Source organism: Macaca thibetana, chromosome 12 (assembly GCF_024542745.1).
Source record: "Macaca thibetana thibetana isolate TM-01 chromosome 12, ASM2454274v1, whole genome shotgun sequence".
NCBI lineage: Eukaryota > Metazoa > Chordata > Mammalia > Primates > Cercopithecidae > Macaca > Macaca thibetana.
In genome coordinates, this window is record NC_065589.1 from 84,538,749 (window position 1) to 84,559,740 (window position 20,992).

At 40.2% G+C, this 20,992-nt stretch overlaps 2 protein-coding genes across 15 annotated transcripts in view; one reads left to right on the forward strand and one right to left on the reverse strand.

Moving 5' to 3' along the window:
* The window catches only part of PKP4 (plakophilin 4), a 228,486-nt gene extending 225,564 nt beyond the window's left edge, over nt 1-2,922 (reverse strand). For 6 of the 11 annotated variants that reach the window (XM_050751610.1, XM_050751609.1, XM_050751612.1 and 3 more), the window contains exon 1: nt 2,656-2,922. The gene's annotated coding sequence lies outside the window, so the exon portion shown is untranslated. Of the gene's footprint in view, nt 1-1,563; nt 2,438-2,655 lie in introns of those variants that run through there. The other 5 variants (XM_050751608.1, XM_050751606.1, XM_050751604.1 and 2 more) reach the window with 2 other exon arrangements.
* Nucleotides 2,923-3,072: 150 nt separating this feature from the next.
* CCDC148 (coiled-coil domain containing 148) overlaps nt 3,073-20,992 on the forward strand; it is a 284,045-nt gene continuing 266,125 nt past the window's right edge. Inside the window, exon 1 of one of the 4 annotated variants that reach the window (XM_050750433.1) lies at nt 3,073-3,161. In XM_050750433.1, the coding sequence (XP_050606390.1) occupies nt 3,131-3,161 (31 nt within the window). In that variant the 5' untranslated portion in view covers nt 3,073-3,130. Of the gene's footprint in view, nt 3,461-20,992 lie in introns of all 4 variants that reach the window. The other 3 variants (XM_050750439.1, XM_050750438.1, XM_050750434.1) reach the window with 3 other exon arrangements.

The following is a 20,992-nucleotide window of genomic DNA, read 5'->3' on the forward strand; positions in this document are numbered from 1 at the left end:
CGAAAGGTTACCTTTAACTGAAGCAGGCAAAACTATTTGCACAGCCAATTGCGTGTGTGTGTGTGTGTGTGTGTGTGTGTGTGTGTGTGATCCATACATCTGAAGAGGGTTTTCAATTTCTAATGCGGCAGGGAAACTAAATTTGCTTTTACTTCCTCATCTTGACATCAAGTCAAATAAGCACGGGTTAAGCATGGGTTAAACTCTGCTGTAATATGATATTGTTACATAATAAAAGTTTCCTGTTAGCATTTACAAACACCTCCCAATATCCTCCATAGTGTTACTGGACACAAATTAAACCTCTAAATTAGAAGATTCACTGATTATGCACACAGCTGAAAAACAACGTAGCAACCAAAAGATAAATCTTTCTGAGTGCAAAATATTTTTTTTCTATTTTTTTTCCTTTCTGTTGAGTCCTTAACTAAAGGTTCCTATTTGATAGTTTTCGATGTCCTTGATCTACACAAAGTAGGTGTTGGAAGAAAGCTGATTGGTCAGACAACTGACTTATTATTTTACTGAATCTGACATAAAATAACCAGGTGCATAGAGGTTTGTCATAAATGCAACCTTCCAAGCAAATTGTGTCAAATAAAAACACACATACGATGCTTTTCAACATCCGGAAACACTTATTTCAGACATTAGTTGTTCTCGTTTTCATGTTGCTATTTTCCATAACTGTTTTACAGGCACCAAAACGAAGATACTCTCACAGCAATATACTGCATTCAAGAAGACAAGCATTCTTCTAGTCTCTCTTTTAAAATAAAAAGAATCTAAGCTCAATTCTCGCGAACATTTTCTGTCAAAATTTTGCTCTCCCGTATTAAGGAAAACAAAATTTGACCAAAAATGCATACTGACCATCATTGATTTTACACGTAAATAATTACCGTTCTTTAAAAGTTGTAGGGCAGCATTTTTTTTTTCAGTCAAACTCAGTAACAAAGAACTGAGACCTCCACTAATAAATAACATCTTGAAATATACATGATTGTGGTGTCCCCGTGTCAGTTCAATGGTAACTGACACGCCCCGAATTTAACTGTACCAGACAGTTCTATCTGTCCCATCGCTGACCAAACAGTGCTTCTCTGTTTCTATTCATTATGTATTATACGAGGTCTAAACACAGCCCAGTATGACGAGGGAAAAAATTACACTTCTTAGGATACCAAAGTGATGCATTCAAGATCTCTCTTGCAGTACATGCCCGTCCATAAGCACTAACAGGCATTTTTTTGATAGAGCTAAAATATGTTGGCCCCAAGCTCATTACTCTAAGAACCTTCAGGTCCCCTGTTCCTGCTGGTTTTCAGAAAACCCTGGTAAAAACCAGGCACTATCCAAACCTTGCACACCAAACTTGCAAACAGCCTTGTGCAATGATCAATAACCTTGGCTACAGAGTCATTGGCCCCAAATTCACGGTTCTGAAGACCAATGAAGCAAAAACCCAGACGAAATGCTAGCTGGAGCCCCAAAGAATTACCGCGCTTCCCCTCTGCCGCATGGAGGGAAGCAATGGGAGAAGAGGAGAGGAATGAGGCTCACCAGCTCCGAAGATGCTCCGGTGACCTCTGGCTGCGCGGCGAGAGCTGGGGAGGGAAGGCGCTAGTGCAGCCGCGGCGGGCTGTGTGGACTCTGCCCCTGGTGCATTCCTCGCATTCCTGCACAATCTGTCGCCAGCCCAGGAGCCGGCAGCGCGCGTCCCCCGCTGTACACACACACCTGACTACCGCTGCGCCCCGAGCGGCCACGGCCGCCGCGGCGCCTCCACTGCCCGCGCTCGCGGTGTGTCGCACTCAGCCAACACGCAGCCAAATCCCGGCCCCGCCGCTCGCTCTCCGGGTGGCGGTCCAGGGGAGAGGGCCGGCAGCCTCAGCAGCCGGTGGGGGGGATACCAGATCCGCCAGGGAGGTGCCGCAGCTCCGCTTCAACTCCTGGCAGGGAGAGGAGGAAGCGGCGGCGCAGGAGGGCAGCGGCGAGGCTCCGGGCTGGGAAGCCGGGAGGGGTGGAGCGTGAGGATCCGCGGCCAGTAGAGAGGGGCGCACTGGGCAGAGGGGGTGGGCAGGACCGGCAAGGAGTGCAGGACTTCGGGGACAAACGCAAGACCGCGCGGGCAGCAGGGGCGTGGGAAGACGGGGAGGGGGCCAAGGTGCAGGATCTGGGGCTGCAACGACAGCCAGCCAGCCCCGAGGGCTGAGGAGGGCGGGCGTCCTGTGGTGTCGGGGGCGCAGGGGCCGCGGGGCGGCAGGCAGCGGGGAAGCCGCCGCGAGGGCGTCCAGCAAGGCTTAGCGCGGCGCTCAAGTTCGGGGCTGGGGGCTCCTGATCCACACAGCCCAGCGTAGGCAGAGGTCGTGCGCGGCGCGTACGGGAGACCAGGGAGAGGAATCGCCGGGAAAAGCAAATGGAGGGTGAAACTTGTGCGCCTGCCGGGGGGAGGGGAGCAGCAGGCGAGTGCGGGCAGGAACACGAGGCGGGGCAGGAAAGCCGCGGCGGCCGCCAGGCGCTGGGGACGGGGCAGCGGGAGGGAGGCCCCCAGCCCCCGGTGCGCAGGTCCCGGCCCCGGCGCGTGTTCGGGGCGAGGGCCGAGGGTCTCGTGGGCAGGAGTCTCCGCGCCCTCCCGCGAGCCCACACACTTACTTTCCAGCTTAGGCTGCGGCCGTCGTCGCTCCAGGGATCAGGGACATCGGCGCCGAGGGGTCGCCGCTGCGGCACCCGCAAAAACTAAAAAAGTGCCGCGGCCGCGCGGCTGCCCGCCCCTCCCTCCCCCACCCGCCCCCTCCCCCGGAGCGGCTCTCCCACCACCCCCGGCGGCGGCGGTGGCCAACTTGCCCCTCTACCCTTTGCCCATGGTGCCGCCTCCGCGGCCGGCGTCGACGCGGACTCAGCCCCGGAGCCCCCTCTACTGCCCAGAGGCCGCCGCCGCCGCCCGCCCGGCCGCCAGCCCTCCCGCCCGGCCAGCCCCGGGCTCCCGGGAACGTCAGCACGCCGCCGTCCCCGGGCCAGCTCCCGCCACCCCATTGGCGGGAAGGAGAGGGCTGGCCCTCCCCATTGGCCCGGCCCTCATATTGAACGGGCCAATGGGAGCTGCGGTTTCAGGTCGCCATAGAGACCGATGCTGTTCAGCGCAAGAGGGCCTGGAGAAGGTGGGTGTGAGGCTGAAGGTGTCTCAGGTCTCGGGCGCGGGAGGGGGTGGCGGAGAGGACAGGGAGATTCCCCAGCGCTGGCTCTGAAATCTGGGGCAGGTTTTCCTTTGCCTTACTGCCAACCCCAACTGTGCCTGGTAGGGTTTGTCCCTGGTATCAAAGGTAGGAACAGCTGAGCCCTTAGACGTACCCCTGACGGTGAGAGCCCAGGAATGGGCGTTTCACTTTTCCTGCGTGTGGGGAGTCCCTGAGGCTATGCCCTTTGACCTTTGACATGTGTGCAGCTTCTGCTTCTCCAGGTGAGTCTGCACCCCATCCCTTCCATCGCTGCTTCCTCCTGACGTCACTGAGCCACCTAAATCCTACTTACGCTGTTCTCCCCAGCCACTCCCCCTTCCCTGAGGTGGATCTTGCCTCAACGTTTTGGGTCTTCAAACTTATAACCCTTCTCAAAGAAGACTCAAAGAGGATTTCCTTTGAGGTTATTTTGGTAAGGAAACAAGGTGGCGGATTGTATGATAGATGCCAAAGCGTCAACACATGAGCTAGCCTGTTCCCTGATTCTCAAAGCAAACCTCTAATCTCCCTGTGGGCAGATATTTATTAAACACATCTGTGTGTACATCCTGCACGATGAGCTTGACAGGTGCATGTTCTTTCGCTTGAGAGGTTACTGGCTTGATAAAGATAGAGGAAATAGAAACGGTCCTTCACGCCTTCCGATGATTTCACAAAAGAGTAAGGGAAATGGATTACAGTTGATGGATTTTGTTTTCTATTTTCCAGTATCTCTTTAAATTTGATATGGAAATAACCTGAGGCATGAAATCAGTACACACAAAAATCTTCAGCTTTAATAATGTCTTCTACTTTCATTTAAAATCATTTTGTGCTAGTTTGTCAATACTAATTGTTTTGCCAATATATATTGTATTTAGATATCACCTTCTTAAAGTGAGATTTCATGAACATATAAGGCTTTAAAACATGATATTGCTCTAGCTTATAGCCACTGATATTCTTACATTCTTTCTTTTGGTGATTTTACTTTTTTAAGACTAATCTTTTTAGTAAGGAGACTATGTTTACGTTACTGCCCCTCAAATTGGAGGGACCATATTGTGTGAAAAAGCTGATAGGATTTTGGAAATTACAAATATTTTGTTGAGAGAAACAGATTAATGTGTGTGCAAGCTGCATATGTCTCAGTATTCTGAATTTTAAGTTGAGTGATACGCTTTGCTACCGGTTTTTATCTTACTATAGTTGAAGATTACAAAGATGTAACCTAAGAAATGTTAATATGGTGCCTTGATTGGAAAAAAAAAACCTCTCCACATTTGTAGTAAAAAAGAGGTGAACATGTGAATGTTCCCCCTAAATATTTTCAGAATTGGGAAGGGATCTGCAGGGGCCAGGAAGTGCTGTGCCATGGCTGGCCATCATGGAAATAGGCTGTTTTTAACTTCTTCTGGCTTTTTAGTATGTGTTTTTGTTTATATAATAGAAAAAGTAAACCACAAATTGTTATATAAGACACATGTTCAATGAAAAGATACCAAAGATTTTGCTTTTTTAAAAAAAAATTTGAATAACATCAAATGAATGGAAGATGTGTCTAATGGGAAGAAAAAATGGGTCTTTCCTTTTCTCTTGCCTTAGGCTAGCATAGAAAGAAGAAAAAAAAGCTTATTATTACTCCAGTAATCTTTTTGTGTGTGTGTTTTTTCTCTGATGACTATTTTGATATTGTAGATTTTGTGTGTGTCATAATTAAAATGTTTCTAAAATCCACCATGAATAATGTCCTCTGAAATAAGTTGCCACTCAACATTAATTTTTTTATTTTTGTATTTAGTTGAAAGATTTCTTTTGAACTTGCTCTTGCGCTACTAAGGATTGCTATATAGTGTTAAAGAATCACTTCATTCCACTCAAAGTTCATGCTATTCAGACTTGGCTGTGTCTTCACTGATTCTCAATTCCTTTCCTCATCAGGAGGATGATTATCTGGAACTTATCCAAGAACATTATCCAGGCCACTTCCAAACCTGTCCTATGTTTGCTTTCCTCAAGCCCCCACTTTACGTGGTTTTCCTCCACTTCTGCAAATGATCTTGCCTCGTACTCTACTGAAGGATCCACCATGAGGTTCCTCAACTTAACTTTCCTAAAACCCAGTCCTAGTTTTCACACATCTGCACCTCCTTCAGTCATGGCTGAGAAAGGGTGTCCACATTTCTCTTCAAAGCTCATACTCCACTTATGCTCCTAAACATGAGCCATCTTCTCTCTACCAGGATTTTGCTCTATTGATTATAATTTATCTCTTACATGATGTGTTACACCCTCTCCTCCAAAGATTTTTCCTAAGTCTTCCAAACATCTGGCTTTTGGTAAAACCACCTTCCTTCTACCCTACCACCATCTCTATCTACTGGCCTTTCTTTTCACCAAGAAGCTGTCTGAAGGGAATTTCTTGAGGTTTCTACTTTGTCGCCAATGTTTTGGCCCTTGAATACAACAGAAATGATTTTGAAGATTGTGCTGTTTCTCCTCAAAATCCTACCTTATTTTGCCAATTAAGTTCTCTCCTACAAAAATGTCCTTTGCCTCCAAGTTGCAATGGCCCAATTCCAGATTTCCAGTAAAGGAATGAAACCATTGTCGCCTACCCTGAGGATCCACAGAAATGCAAATGACCAGCTTGAGAAGAGGATGATTTAAACTGCTAGCCTGGCCACCTTGGGAAAAGTGCTGGGAAGTAGGGGTGGGAAGAGGGCCTGTGCTCAGGCTGACACTGGGGCCCAGGGCAAGGTTAGAATATTAAGAGGTTTGGTGACTCCACCCTCAAGAACAAAAGTAAACAGCAGAAATTCGAACAACTTTTCAATTACCAGCTCAGAAAGAAGTCAACCTGAAACTTTTAAGATTATGAAAACTTTGTAACTTTCCAATGTTTATTATTTTCGTATTATCCCATAAAAATTAGTGGTAAATTCCCTAAGAAGCATAGCAGAGGCAGCAAGGAATAGGAGGAAGCAGGAACACTGAGTCTCTTGTCATATCTGGATGTCTATGGAGGAGTGGGGGAGGTAAAGATAAAATCTTCAAAAAGTACACCAATATGATAATTTTGGGGTTTTCTTTTTAAAGAGGAATGTTAAAACAGAGGTGGGTGGCAAAGGAGGGAAAGAGAGTGGTGGAATAAGCGGGTCCTGAGAAGGGTTGCTAGGGCTTAATAATAGTTCTGCTCAGGTGGCTATGGTGGTTTCAGGATTGGCTGAGCCCCACCCCATCCCCATCCTCTGAATATATTATGCAAATCCTCCCATGACTCTGCCTAGTAATTACCTGTAAAAACTTTCTGAAAGTTTCCTGGCCCTCCCCATTCTTGAGAGGGTGAGTTCTTTCTTATTGTATTGTGACCCTTGATACTCTGTCCCATGTTGTGGTTATTTTTGTGTGAGCCTTTTCCCCTGACAGATAGGATCCACATCGTGGTCATCACTGTGTCCCTCACTGCCTTAAACTACTGAAACACCTCCCACACTAAGAAAAGCCAATATTCAGTAGTTCTTTGTTTAGTTCTTGGGAGAACTTGACTTTGAATAATAAAAAATTGGAATCAGGATGTTGGGAGAGAATCAGGAAAAGTTGGGATTAGCTGTTCAATGCGGAAAAATCAGATAAAGTATGATAGAGCAGAATAGAGGTTTTGAAACTCAGCTTTGCTAAGCAAGTTAAACAAGAGTTACTTTTTTTTGGTGTATGAAACTTCTAGGTTGTTCTGTCTCTTGGAAAACAGTGGGGTCATGAGATTTTAACAACTTCATAAAATCAGAATGGCGTCAAACATCTGGTATGTGTAATAGTCATGCTTCCTAGTACGTATATCCACAGCCCTTGAAGGAGGCAGCCCTGCACACCTCATAACAATGCACCTGGCATGGCATCGGCCCCTGTGGAGACCTGACCCATGTAGCCAACCCATTGCCCCCTAACTGGTAATTATGCCAATCAGATTATTTCCCAGGGAATTTGAAATTGAGAGGACAAGTGAACCAGAGAGAGCACTGTCTTGGTCCTGATGTTTTCTGGGTTCCTATTGATGGGACAACAATATGCCTACCCCAAAATGTGCCATTTTGGCATAAGGAATATTTTGAGCTGAAAGCAATTGAGAAATAGCAGATGCAAGAAAAACTCTTTCCCTTCTGCTTTTCTGTCTAAAAGTAGGCCATTACTTTCTATTTGTAAAGTTGTCTCCCTCTCTACTACCAGGAAAGGATCTACTTGGAAATGACTCTTATTACTGGAGAGGACACTTATGCACATAACACACCTTAATAGACAACCCTTACTTATATGTTTCCTAGCACCTTTCCATAACTTCCCCCCTCAACTCTGTTCTCCGCGGGAAGCCCCATACCCCCTTTCCTTTGTGTAGCCTCTTCACACTTTATCACTTCTGTTAAGACGATATCGGCCAAAAATTCTAATTGTCTCCTTGAGTCACATTTCTTTGTGAAGCTTTTGTGTACATATGTAATTAAATGTTTTTTCTCTTGTCAGTCTGTCTTTTATCAGTTTCATTCTCAGACATTGAACCTAGGAGGATAGAGGAAGTGTTTTTCCTTCCTTACACTATTCTCCTCATAAGGTCATACTTAAATAAACTTCATTTCCTTTTTGTTTTGTGAGATTTTTGTTTCCTGTGATCATCCCTACTCCATTCTTTTCCTTGTTTGCCTTTAGTGAGTCCTTGTTCCTTGCCATCCAAGGCTTCATTTACAAATTATGCAAATATTTTACAACGAAAGAAAACAGGTATTATGACTTGTTGAACTATGAAGAGTAACACCCTAAAGGTTTTTATAAAATAAGCAAATAATAGAAAATGAATTATCTATCTAGAATCAAATTACTGCCAACCTGAGTTAGGCAAAATAATTTTTTTAGTGTGGTGTTTCTACCCCCTACTCTCCCATATCAAAGCCCTGTGTTCCTCAGTTCTCTGTTCTCATCCTTTCAAGTTGGAGATAAGAGAAGGACTTTGAGAAAATTAGTGATATAATTGTTTTTTCAGGGTTTCAATTATAGTGATATAATCGTTTTTTCAGAATCATTTTGCCACATCATTGGTATGGGAAGAAAATATTGGAACTTGTATTTCTATTATACATTTTAGGAATCAGGCTGGAAAATAATTTATTAGAGACATCAGTAGTTTTACAATGCAGAAGAAATAGCTTCTGATGTTTAAGTTCCAGCAATTTAAAAATTTCTCAGGAGGAAAATCAGATGTCATCCAAAATTGCTACACTATTTTATTTAAAATACTGAATTATCAGCAAAAATTATGAGACCTGCATAAAAACAGGAAAATGTGACTGAAATTCAGGAAAATCATCAGCCATTAGATGCTCTAAGTGGCCCCACTTGTTGGATTTAGTATACAACTAATTCAAAACAACTAGTATAAGTATGTTTTAAAACTTAAAGATGAAATGACTCAACAAATATGGACTCTAAATAGAGAAATATAAACTATGAAAAAGAAACAAAAAATTTTAGAGTTGAAAAATATAACAATTTAAAAATCTGCTATATGGGTTCCATAGCAAATTTGTGATGGCAGAACAAGGAATCAGTGAACTTGAAGACAGACTAATAGAAAATATCCAACCTAAAGAATAGAAGAAAGACTGAAGAAAAATGAACAAAGCTTCTTGGACTTGTGGGACAGAATCAAAGTATACCAATTTATGCTGGGAGCCCCAGCAGGAAAGGAGGGATGGAAGGGTATAGAAAAAATATTTGAAGAAGCAATGTCCTAAAATTTCCCAAATCTGTTTAAAATCTTAATGCACACATCAAAGACACTCAGCAAACACCAAGTAGAATAAACATAAAGAGAGGCACAACTAGATACATCTTAGCCTGCTGAAAGACAAAAACAACAAGAAAATTTTGAGGCAGCAAGAAAATAACAACTCATTTTACACAAGGGAATCACAGTAAAATTAACAGCTGACCTCTCATTAGAAACAAAAGATACTAGAGGGTGGTAAAAGGATATATTCAAAATGTTGAAAGAAAAAACCTGTCAATCAAGAATTCTATATGTAGCAAAACTGTTCTTCAAAATGAAGGTGGCACTTACCATAAGTGGACCTGTGTTGGAAGTGTGCTAATTACTGACAGGTCCCATACAGCCAGCAGCTTTGTGCAAAACTCAAAGTAAAAGAAGGTTGTCAGACAGATGCAGGGCACCTGGCAAGTCACCCATCATCTCCAGTTGGAAAGCAGCTCTTAGTGCTAACACTGGGTCATCAAATGATCACCACAGTAGAGGGCTGTTGTAAAACGCTAGATCTGAAGTTCTTCTAAAATAAAACCTCAGAAAATATGACCTCATTATTCTCCTAACTTCAGAGCTCTTTTGTCTGCTTCATAGAGGTAGAAAGAAGCTTATTAGAGCAGTAGCGGAGAGAAAATAAATCATTCAAAAAATATCTGCCCTCTCCTTCAGCCATAATGCCTGGCCCTTTACATCCCTGGGCCACTGTTTGTTGTTTTGGTTTTCTGCACATCTTTGGGGTTGGATCAGCACAGCAAGACAACAGTACCTACTAATACATCATCTTGTCAGGAACTTTCACATTTTTCTGTAGTTTAGTAAATTTTTAAAATACAAAAAAGATGAAGATGACACTATGTGCCAGAAAAAGCAATTGACAAGATCCAACACCGATTCATGGTAAAATGCTCAGCATACTAACAGTAGAAGGGAACTTCGTCAGTGTGATAAAGTGCATCTATGAATACCAACAGATAACAACATGTTTATGGTGAAAGACTCTGTGCTTTCCTTCTGAGAATAAAGAATATGGCCATGCCACCTTGAACATACCTTATGTCTGATCTCAGAAAGTAAGGAGGGGCTGGGCATGGTGGCTCATGTCTATAATCCCAGCACTTTGGGAGGCCAAGGTGGGCAGATCACCTCAGGTCAGGAGTTCAAGACCAGCCTGGCCAACATGGCAAAATGCCATCTCTACTAAAAATACAAAAATTAGCTTGGCATGGTGGTGGGTGCCTATAGTGCCAGCTACTCAAGAGGCTGAGGTAGGGAGAATTGCTTGAACCTGGGAGGTGGGGCCTACAGTGAGCTGAGATCCTGCCACTGCACTCCAGCCTGGGTGACAGAGCGAGACTCTGTCTCGGGAAAAAAAAAAAAAAAAGAAAGAAAAGAAACCAAGGAGGGCAAGAAGGGACAGAGCTCATTAGTACTTGAATGGGAGAATACATAAGGATGTCCATTCTCAATTCTTTCAGTCAACATTTTACTGGAGATTCTAACTAGTGTAACAAGGAAAGAAAAATACATCAAAGGCATATTGATTGAAAAGGAAAAATTAAAGATATCTTTATTTACAGATTACTTGGTCTTATACATAAAAAATCCTACTAGGACCTAATAAATGAATTTAACAAGGTCACAAAATACAACATCAATATATAGAAGTCAGTTATATTTTTATATGCTAGGAACTAGGAATCTGAAAATGAATTTTAAAAGACAGTTGCAGCTGGGCGCGGTGGCTCACGCCTGTAATCACAGCAGTTTGGGAGGCTGAGGTGGACGGATCAAGAGGTCAGAAGTTCGAGAGCAGCCTGGCCAACATGGTGAAACACTGTCTCTACTAAAAATACAAAAATTATTTGTGTGTGTGTGTGTGGTGTGGTGGCGGGCACCTGTAATCCCAGCTACTCAAGAGGCTGAGGCTGGAGAATAGCTTGAACCTGGGAGGCGGAGGTTGCAGTGAGCCAAGATTGTACCACTGCACTCCAGCATGGGTAACAGAGCAAGACTCCATATCGGAAAAAAAAGAAAAAAAAAAAAAAAAAAAAACCAGTTCCACTTACAATAACATGAGAAAGAAGACAATATTTAAGAATAAATTTTAGAAAACAAGCATAAGACCTCTGATCTATAGATTAAATGTCATCTCTATCAATATCTTAGCAAGCATTTTTATAGGAATTGAGAAGTCAATTTTAAAATGGAAATACAGGCCGGGTGCAGTGGCTCAAGCATGTAATCCCAGCACTTTGGGAGGCCGAGGGGGTGGATTGCTTGAGCTCAGGAGTTGAAGACCAGCCTGGGTAACATGGCAAAAACCTGTCTCTACCAAAAATACAAAAATAAGCCAGGCATGGTGGCTCACACCTGTGGTCCCAGCGCCTCAAGAGCCTGAGGTAGGAGGATGGCTGGAGCCCAGAAAGTCAAGGCTGCAGTGAGCTGTGATCACACCACTAAACTCCAGCCTGGATAACAGAATGAGACCCCATCTCAACAATAAAAAAATAAAATAAAATAAAATGGAAATACATATCAAAAACAATCTTGTAAAAAAAGGTTAAGAGTTATTACAATACCAATTTCAAAACTTATAAAGCTATAATAATAGAATGTATGTAATATTGGCATAATGATAGACACTTAGATCAATGAAATAGAGGGTACAGAAATTAATATATTTACAATCAGTTGGTTTTCAGCAAAGATGACAAAGCAGAGCAATAGTGAAAGGGATGCTTTTTTTAAAGAAATACTACTGGAATAATTGCATATTCATATGCAAAATACTGAACTTAATTTCTTACCTCACACCATGCAGAAAAAAATTAATATATATCACAGACCTACATGTAAGAGCTAAAATTATATCTAAAAACAGTAGAAAATCTCTGCAACCTTGCTTTTGGAAAGGTTTCTTAGATACAACACCAAAATTGTGATCCATTAAAGAAGAAATTGATAAATCGCATTTTATAAAAATGAAAAGTTTTGCTCTCTAAAAGATACAAGTAAGAAAGTGAAAAGACAAATAGCAGCCTGTGAAAAAATTCCTAGGTCAAATATCTGATAAAGGTCTTGTATCTAGAATATATAAAGCATGCTAAATGTCAAAAATAAGATAAGCAATTCTATTAAAAATAAAATGTTTTAATAGAGATTTCACCGAAAAGGCATATGAATGATTAATAAGCACATGAAAAGATGTTCAACTATTAATCATTAGGGAAATGCAAATTATAACCACAATATGATACCAGTACACTACCAGTAAAATGGATATAAGCCAAAAATTGACAATACACAGTGATGACAAAGATGTGAAAAAACTGCAACTCTCATAAATTGCTAAATGTGTAATGGTATACACACTTTTTGGAGTCATTTAGCAACTTCTTGAAAACATAAACATAGCCAGACACAATGTTGCATGCATGTAGACCCAGCTACTCAGGTGGCTGAGGCAGGAGGATCCCTGGAGTTCAGGAGTTCTGGGCGATAGTGCACTATGCTGATCAGGTGTCTGTACTGTTATGCATCACTATGGTGACCTCCTGGGAGGAAAGGGACCACCAGGTTGCCTCAGGAGAGGGGAAGCAGCTCAGGTGGGAAACAGCAGGTCAAAACTCCTGTGCTTATCAGTAGTGGGATTGCACCTATCAATAGCCACTGCATGCCAGTCCAAGCAATGTAGAGAGGCCTAGTCTAAAAAAAAAGTTATATATGTAAATGTAAACTTATACTGTATGACCCAGCAATCCTACTTCAATAGAAATAAACATGTATGTCCACAGAGACTTTTACATGAACGATAGTAATATTGTTAATAATAGCAAAACATTAGAAATAATCTAAATATTTATGAGCTGATGATTGACAAAACAAAACATGGCATACTTGAATACTATTCAGCTCTAAAAATAATGAACTACTGATACATGGCACAGTATGGATAAATCTCCAAAATATTATGCCAAGAGAAAAAAAGGCAGACAAGAGGCCTCATTTGTATGATACCATTTATATGAAACTCCCAAAAAGGGAAAAAATATAGAGATAGAAGACAGATCAGTGATTACCTTAGACTGGGATGGGAGGATTTAATACAAGTGACTGAATGTTTTCTGGTGATGTTAATGTCCTAAAAGTAGATAGTGGTAATGGTTATACAACAATACATTTATTAAAAATAATACAGTTCTAATGGGTATATTTTTATGGAATGTAAATTAGACCCCAATAAAGCTATTATAAATTTAAAAATTTTGAATAATGACATAAGCACATCTTAGAACTTGCTTATATGAAGACTTAATAAATTTGAAAACATTTTCTAACATGATTAAAAATATTCCTAATGGCATTTCAGTGGATCAGAACCCAGCTATTAAACATCAAAAAAAAAAAAAAAAAAAAATTTGTGAGGAAAACTGTTTGACCTCAGAGAAGCCAGAAATTCACTAGAGAAAAAGACTAAATTACAATCTTTGCATAATTGGTGGATGGAATTGATTTTTTTTTTTTTTTTTTTTTTTTTTTTGAGACAAGGTCTTGCCCTGTCAGACAGCTAGAGTGCTGTGGTGTGACCATAGTTTGCTGCAGCCTCAGACTCCTGGGGTCAAGCAGTCCTGCCTCAGCCTCATGAGTATCTGGGACTACAGGTGTGTGCCACCATGCCTGGCTAATTTTTACATTTTAGGTTTTTTTGTAGAGATGGGGTCTCACTATGTTGCCCAGGCTGGTCTTAAACCCCTGGCCTCAAGTGATCTTCCCCTTTTGGCCTCCCAAAGTGTTGGGATTATAGGTGTAAGCCATAGCGCCCAGCCCAGGAATTGAAATTTGAGCATCGTAATTGATTACATAGAGCCTATTTTGTATTTCTTCCATATTTTTTCCAGTGTCTATTTTAATGACTATATTCGTTAAAGCCAAGTATGGGGGTGAACTGCCCTTAGAGTTTGAATTCTTCTATGACCAACCATTAAACCAAGATTTTCAAGTAGTGAAGCACAGTCCATCACATAACTTTCACTAACATTTATTCCAATTGTCTATACTACATATGTCCACATTATATATCTTTTTTCTTGTACTCATAGATTTTCTATATTTGTACTTTATAATATACATAATTTAGAACACGATTACACTTAAAGAATTTAAAATAAGTAAATTTGGAAATATATCCTCAAAAGTGTTAGTAAGAGAGATGTGTGAGTGAGACCTCAAAGTTTTAGTAGAATATCTTTAGATAAAATGTTCATTATTTCCCTGCCATTTTTGTGTATTTTGTTGTCGTTTTAGTTTTTTCTCTTCTGTCTACCCCAATTACTAGAAGTAAGTCTTTGAAAGACTATATTTTAATTTTGTTCTTTTGCGTTTTTCTTTGTCTTAAAGATCATTTAAATTATTTAGCTCCAATGAATTTGAATCTCAGATACACTGATTATCAGAGACAGTGATCATTATTGTGATTCAAACTGAGAAAGGTCAATGAAATCTCCAGTGGTATTGAGAGGAGTAGCCTTCTTTGGACATTTCTAAATGATGTAAAAGTAGGACATAAATAACAAAAACACAACAGGAAGAAAGACAAGGAAATTCCTATAATGTAGAGAATTTGATAAAAGAAAAATATCTGCCCACACAGAATTAATTCATTTTTATGGTCCATTGAAAACTTGATTTTTAAAATCATAGGCATTTAATGATTTACTGTTTGGCCTTGGAAATGTCACTTATTTTTCCATTGTCTCTTTCCCACATCTATGAAAATGAGGTTTAATGTACTTCTGCATTTCTTACAACATTATTAACGTTTAAGTGTGAACTATGTAAGCTTCTGAACTTTTTGTATAAGTGTGCTAGTGTTCCTATGCTAGTGTGCATAAACACAGAGGGCTTTAGTATCAAAGAGTTTATGTCAGGAAAGAACTTATTTCTACTTTACATTAACTTTTTGCCCCCCCTTTCTATTTGTTAAGATTGGTAAAAATTTCCATAATTTGTAATCCCATAGATAACATAATCACCAGTATTTTATCAACTTCTTGTAAATCTTATTTTTTTTTTTTCAAGACAGGGTCTTGCTCTGTCACCCAGGCTGCAGTGCAGTGGCAAGATGTCAGCTCCCTGCAGTCTAAACCTCCCCAGCTCAAGTGATCCTCTTGCCTCAGCCCTCCTGAGTGGCTGGGACCACAGGCATGTGCCACCATGCCTGGCAAATTTTGTTTATTTTTATAGAGATGAGGTCTCCCTATGTTGCTCAGGCTGGTCTTGAGCTCCTAGGCTCAAGCAATCCTCCTACCTCAGCCTCTCAACGTGCTGGGATTACAGGCATGAGCCACTGCACCCAGCCTCTTCTCCCTTTTTTGAAACCACTAGAAATAATTTTCTTTAGGTGGTATGTCATAATCTCATTAGTCAAATACTTAAATTTAATATTTTAATCCAATGTTTTCTTCAATTATGAGCTTTCTAAAATTATAGAATTTTAGGACTAGAGGAATCTTAGAGATTATAAATCAGTATTAATACTGGCCTAATAACTCTCAGCTTAAATCCCTTTCTATTCAACCTTTCGATTTCCCTTATAGAGAAGAAGAAATTAATAAGATTCAGTCATTTCACCATGTTTGCTGTATATATGTGTATATGCATGTGACTAAATTTTCCAAGTTTAAAATAATGTAAATATTGAAAATGTTATATGGATAAAATATTGGAAGAAAAAAAGTGCAGTTATGCCAATAATTCTCCTCCTCACATTTAAAAATGACTACTTTATCTAACTACTACTTTACAATATTATTTGGCTATTAAGCAGGTGATAGCCTGAGGTATTGTGTATTTAACCTTTGATATGGGTACACTGTAATTTTTTATGTTCTTAAAATTGAATTGCAACCTATTGACTATGGCTTTTGTGTTTTAAAAGCTGATAAATTGTGTTTAATACAGTTGGTGGAAGAGCACTGAGCTTAAAGTCAGGAAGTGTGGGTGACTTGTAGCCTTGCCTGTCCTGCCTGCTTCCTCAAGTCTTGGGCAGGGCATTCAATCTTTATGGCCTGTGTTTACCCATCTATAAAATGACTCGGTTGGGCAGAAATATTTCCTGGCCTAGGTTAATTTGTGTATAAAATGAAATACTACATGGTCTCAGTCTATATTTTGATTTTTTTTTATTTTGAAAGAAATTTCCCAAAAATGTTTATCACATTGCTATAGCTCTTAAGTCTATTTTCACCCCCTTGTTAGTTTTCAATTTTTCCAGAAGCTATGTTTGAATAGACTTTTCTCTTGCCTTCACTTTTTTCTTTTTCTTTTTTTCTTTCTTTTCTTTTTTTTTTTTTTTTTTTTTTTTTTTTTTTTTTGAGACAGACTTGCTCTGTCCCCAGGTTGGAGTGCAGTGGCACCATCATGGCTGGCTGCAGCCTTGGTCTCCCAGGCTCAAGTGATCTTGCCACCTCAGCCTCCTAAGTAGCTGGGACCACAGGCACAGGGCACTACACTTGGCCATTTTTGTTATCATTATTGTTATTTGTAGAGATGAGGTCTCACTATATTGCCCAGGTTGGGATCAAACTTCTGGTCTCAAGAGATCCTCCCACCCCGCACTCCCAAAGTGCTGAGATTACAGGTGTAAGCCGCTGTGCCTGGGTGACTCTTTTTTTGTTTGTTTGTTCGAGATACGCCTTTCTGCTTTACTCCTACTTATATCTTGCCTTCCTGTCCCTAACTCTAGGACCTTACCCCTACCTTAACAAGGGAGCAGCTGTTTCCTGGGAAAAAAAAACCCAAAAAACAAAAAAACCAGTGACTGATCTTCTTCCATGCCTGTTGAGGAGCCACTAACTGTAGTCATCTCCCTTTACTGGAGAGAGGGTAGAATAGAAACCTTTGCGGGCATTGGAGCCAGACTGCCTGGGTTTGCATCTGGTCTCTCCACTCAGCAGCTGAATGATCTTGAACCACAGTTTCTTTGCAAAATGAGAAGAACGGTGTTACTCAAACATTGTTGTGAGTATTTAATGAGTTAAAAGAGCTAAGACTCTTAGGATAGTGTCTGGCACATAATAATTGCTACTGACGCTCATAAAGTGGCAGTGACTTCAGCACAGGCTGGAAGAGAGGATAAAGCTGAAGCAGGGGAACAACACTGGGTGTGTGGAATGCTGTGTTCTGATAGTTTCTGGGCCTTTTGCAATGGCACTCAATTCCTTGCTTCCTGCTCTTTTCCTGCTATCATCCTGGGATGTAAATGTTGGGCAAAAGCATGATGAGAAGAGGAAGACTGGCATAATTTGTGGTTGATGTTCCTTTTATTTAATTTGAAAGAAAGGCTACCTATGGCAACTTTTTCTCCCAGTACATTTCCTGTTTGAAACATGATTTTTTGTCTTCTACCATGCTTCTGAACTGGCATGCCATAATTATTATGCTCTAAGACCTTAAGATCTTAGAAAAAAGCCCAAGAATTGTCCTTTGGACAGGCCTATTTATAATATTATTCCATTTGAAAAACAACACTGGAAAAACTGTTCTTAGCAAAGAATATTAATTGACAAAAACATTTCTTTGCTAAGAATCTGAGGGAAGCAATCTGTTCTTAGCTCTTTCAAACCACAAAATAGATTTAGCCTCTAATGAACAAAAGCCAATTATTTATTTTCAATACTACCTTTAAAAAGCCTTTGTTTTTTGTAACAGAGCTCTTTTTCTATTCTCTATCAAAGCAAAAATTTTAAATACAGCAGGTCTTTTTATAAGAAAAAGGCAGCCAAATCCAATAACAGGATTCTAGTTTGAGTGTAAAACATACTTTCCACCTCAATATCTAAGTATGTAGGTTTTTAAAATAAGAGGGTATTTATCCATTTTGATTAAGAAGTACCATTATGCCAAATGTTCTGTAGAGTGAGCATGACAAATATGTCATATGAAAAGAAGGCACATAAAAAGATTTTTGCTGGTAAAATGTTAAAATTCTATGGTAGTTAGAAAATTATAATATTGCACATTCTTGATGAACATGGAAGATATTAAAATTAAATCTGGATAAATCAATCACTATTTAACTTTTCCTCTTACTCTTCTAAGGTGGAAGTAAAATAATACTAAACAGTATTGACAAAAGGCCAATCAAATAGTATATGTACCTTTTCAGATCATAAATACTGTGTTTGAAGTTCAAAAAGAAATATGTCAACAAAAGAAAGAATTAAAATTCCTGAGCCATAGGATGTCACATAGCAAAGAATTAGGCCTTTTAATAAAACATCTTCAGCATATATTTTATTTCAAATATGTTACTAAGAGGAAAACAATCATATTGCATGGTTATGTCAGAAATCAGTAGACCTTTCTGTATGTATAAGGCAACTACATTCTGTACTTACTTTGTAAACTTTTAATTAGATACTTCTGATTTACTTTAAAATTTTTGGTGTGATATTTAGTTAGAAAATATTATTTTAAATACAATTCATTCAGAAGATATCTTGATTTTGTGTCTTGCATATTGTTCATTTAGGGTTCTATAGTTCATTTTGGTGAATTGACAGTCCTAGAAATAAAAATTCCATTTTTCCAAAGGCTCAGAAGAAGAGATGTTGAAATCTCTCTAGTTTGTCCAAACCTGGGACTGTAGTGTAATCCACTTACCCCAGTATTATAATAGTAGTGCAGATTCTCTTTCAAGATATCTTTCCCTAGAATTGCTGGTCTATTTGTTTATATAGCCTATACAGGGTGTAATTGTCATTGTCAAGTATGGTACTTTTTCTTTCTTTTTTCTTTCTTTTCTTTGAGACAGAGTCTAGCTCTGTTGCCCAGGCTGGAGTGTAGTGGCACAATCTTGGCTCACTGCAAACTCTGCCTCCTGGGTTCACACCATCCTCCTGCCTCAGCCTCCCGAGTAGCTGGGACTACAGGCGCCCGCCACCATGCCCGGCTAATTTTTTGTATTTTTAGTAGAGACGGGGTTTCACCATGTTAGCCAGGATGGTCTCAATCTCCTGACCTTGTGATCCACCTACCTTGGCCTCCCAAAGTGCTGGGATTATAGGCGTGAGCAACTGTGCCTGGCCTCTTTTTCCTTTTTTTAAGAGACAGGGTCTCACTGTGTCACCCAGGCTGAAGTGCAGTGTTGCTACAAACATTCTATTTTATTATTGGTTATTTTGTTAATCTTTAACTGTGCCTAATTTAGAAATTAAACTTTATCATAGGTATGTAAGTATAAGAAAAAATAGTATATACCGGGTTTGGTACTATTAAAGGTTTCAGGCATCCACTGGGGGTCTTGAATGCATCTCCCGAGGATAAGGGGGGACTATTATGCATGTATTTATTTCTTTATTCATCTGCCTGTTGATGGACATTTGAGTTGTTTCAGTTTTTGGTTATGATGAGTAATGTATGTATATTTATGTACAGTTTTTTGTGGAGGTGTACATTGTTTCGCTTGAAATTGCTGGGTCCCAGACTAAGTTTATGTTTAGCGACTTAACAGTTAAGAAACTGCCAAACAGTTTTCCAAAATGGCTATACCATTTTACACTCCTGCCAGCAATGTGTAACGTTTCAGTTACTCTACTTTCTTGTCCACACTTGATATTATCAACATTTAAATTTTAGGCTGGGTGCTGTGCCTCATACCTGTAATCTCAGCACTTTTGGAGGCTGAGGCAGGAAGATCTCTTGAGCCCAGGAGTTCAAGACCAGCCAGGGCAACATAGTGAGACCTCATCTCTACTAAAACTGATAGTAATAAAAAAAGAAAAACAGCTGAGTGTGGTGGCATGTGCCTGTGGTCCTAGCTACTCAGGAGGTGAGGTAGGAAGACGCTTGATCCCAGGAGGTGGAGGCTACAGTGAGCCATAATTGCACCACTGCACCCTAGCCTGCACGACAGAGAAATACCTTGTCTAAAAAAGTAATAATAATAAATGTTATCCATTGTAATGTGTGTGTAGTGGCATCTTACTGTAATTTAAATTTGCATTTTCCTGATGACTAAGGATGTTGAACATTTTTTAATATGCTTATTGAGCATTAGTATGTCTTCTATTGTGAAGCATATGTTCAAATAATCTACCCTTTCTAAAATTAGGTTGTCTTACTATTGAGATTTTAAAAATTCATTATGTATTTGGATACAAGTGCTTTGTCAGATATATGTACCATAGATATTTTCTCCTAGTATTTTGTTTACAACTTAGGTTTCTGAACAGTTTTTATGACAAAAGTTTTAAATTTGATAAAGTCCATATATTAAGTTTTTCTTTCATTTGTGCTTTTGTTTTATATATATATATATATTTGAATCAAGGTCTTACTCTGTTGCCCAGGCTATAGTACAGTGGTTTGATCTTAGCTCCCTGCAGCCTTGACTTCCTAGGCCTAAACAGTCCTCCTGCCTCAGCCTCCTGAGTAGCTGGGACTACAGGTGTGGGCCACCACACCCATGTTATATATATATATGTATATATATATATATATATATATGTTTTATTTTTTGTGGAGATGAGGTTTTGCCATCTAACTCATCTAACCATGAGGTTACCCATGCTGGTCTCAAACTCCTGAGCTCAAGCAATCCACCCACCTTGGCCTCCCAAAGTGCTGGGATTATAGGTGTGAGCCATTGCACCCAACCTATAATTTTGCCTACGTTAATTTTTGTGTATGATGTGAGGCATCACATCATGCACATGTTCACCATGTTGGCCAGGCTGGTCTCGAACTCCTAACCTCAGGTGATCCACCCACCTTGGCCTTCCAAAATGCTGGGATTACCGGCTTGAGCCATCGCGCCTGACCTCTTTTCCTATAATTTAATTTTTTGGCTTTGATATCACGCAAATACCAACATTATAAAAAGATTTGGGGTGTATTCGTTTCTCCTTTAATTTCTGAAAGAGTTTGTATGGGATTGGTATTATTTCTTCCTCAGAAGATTGAT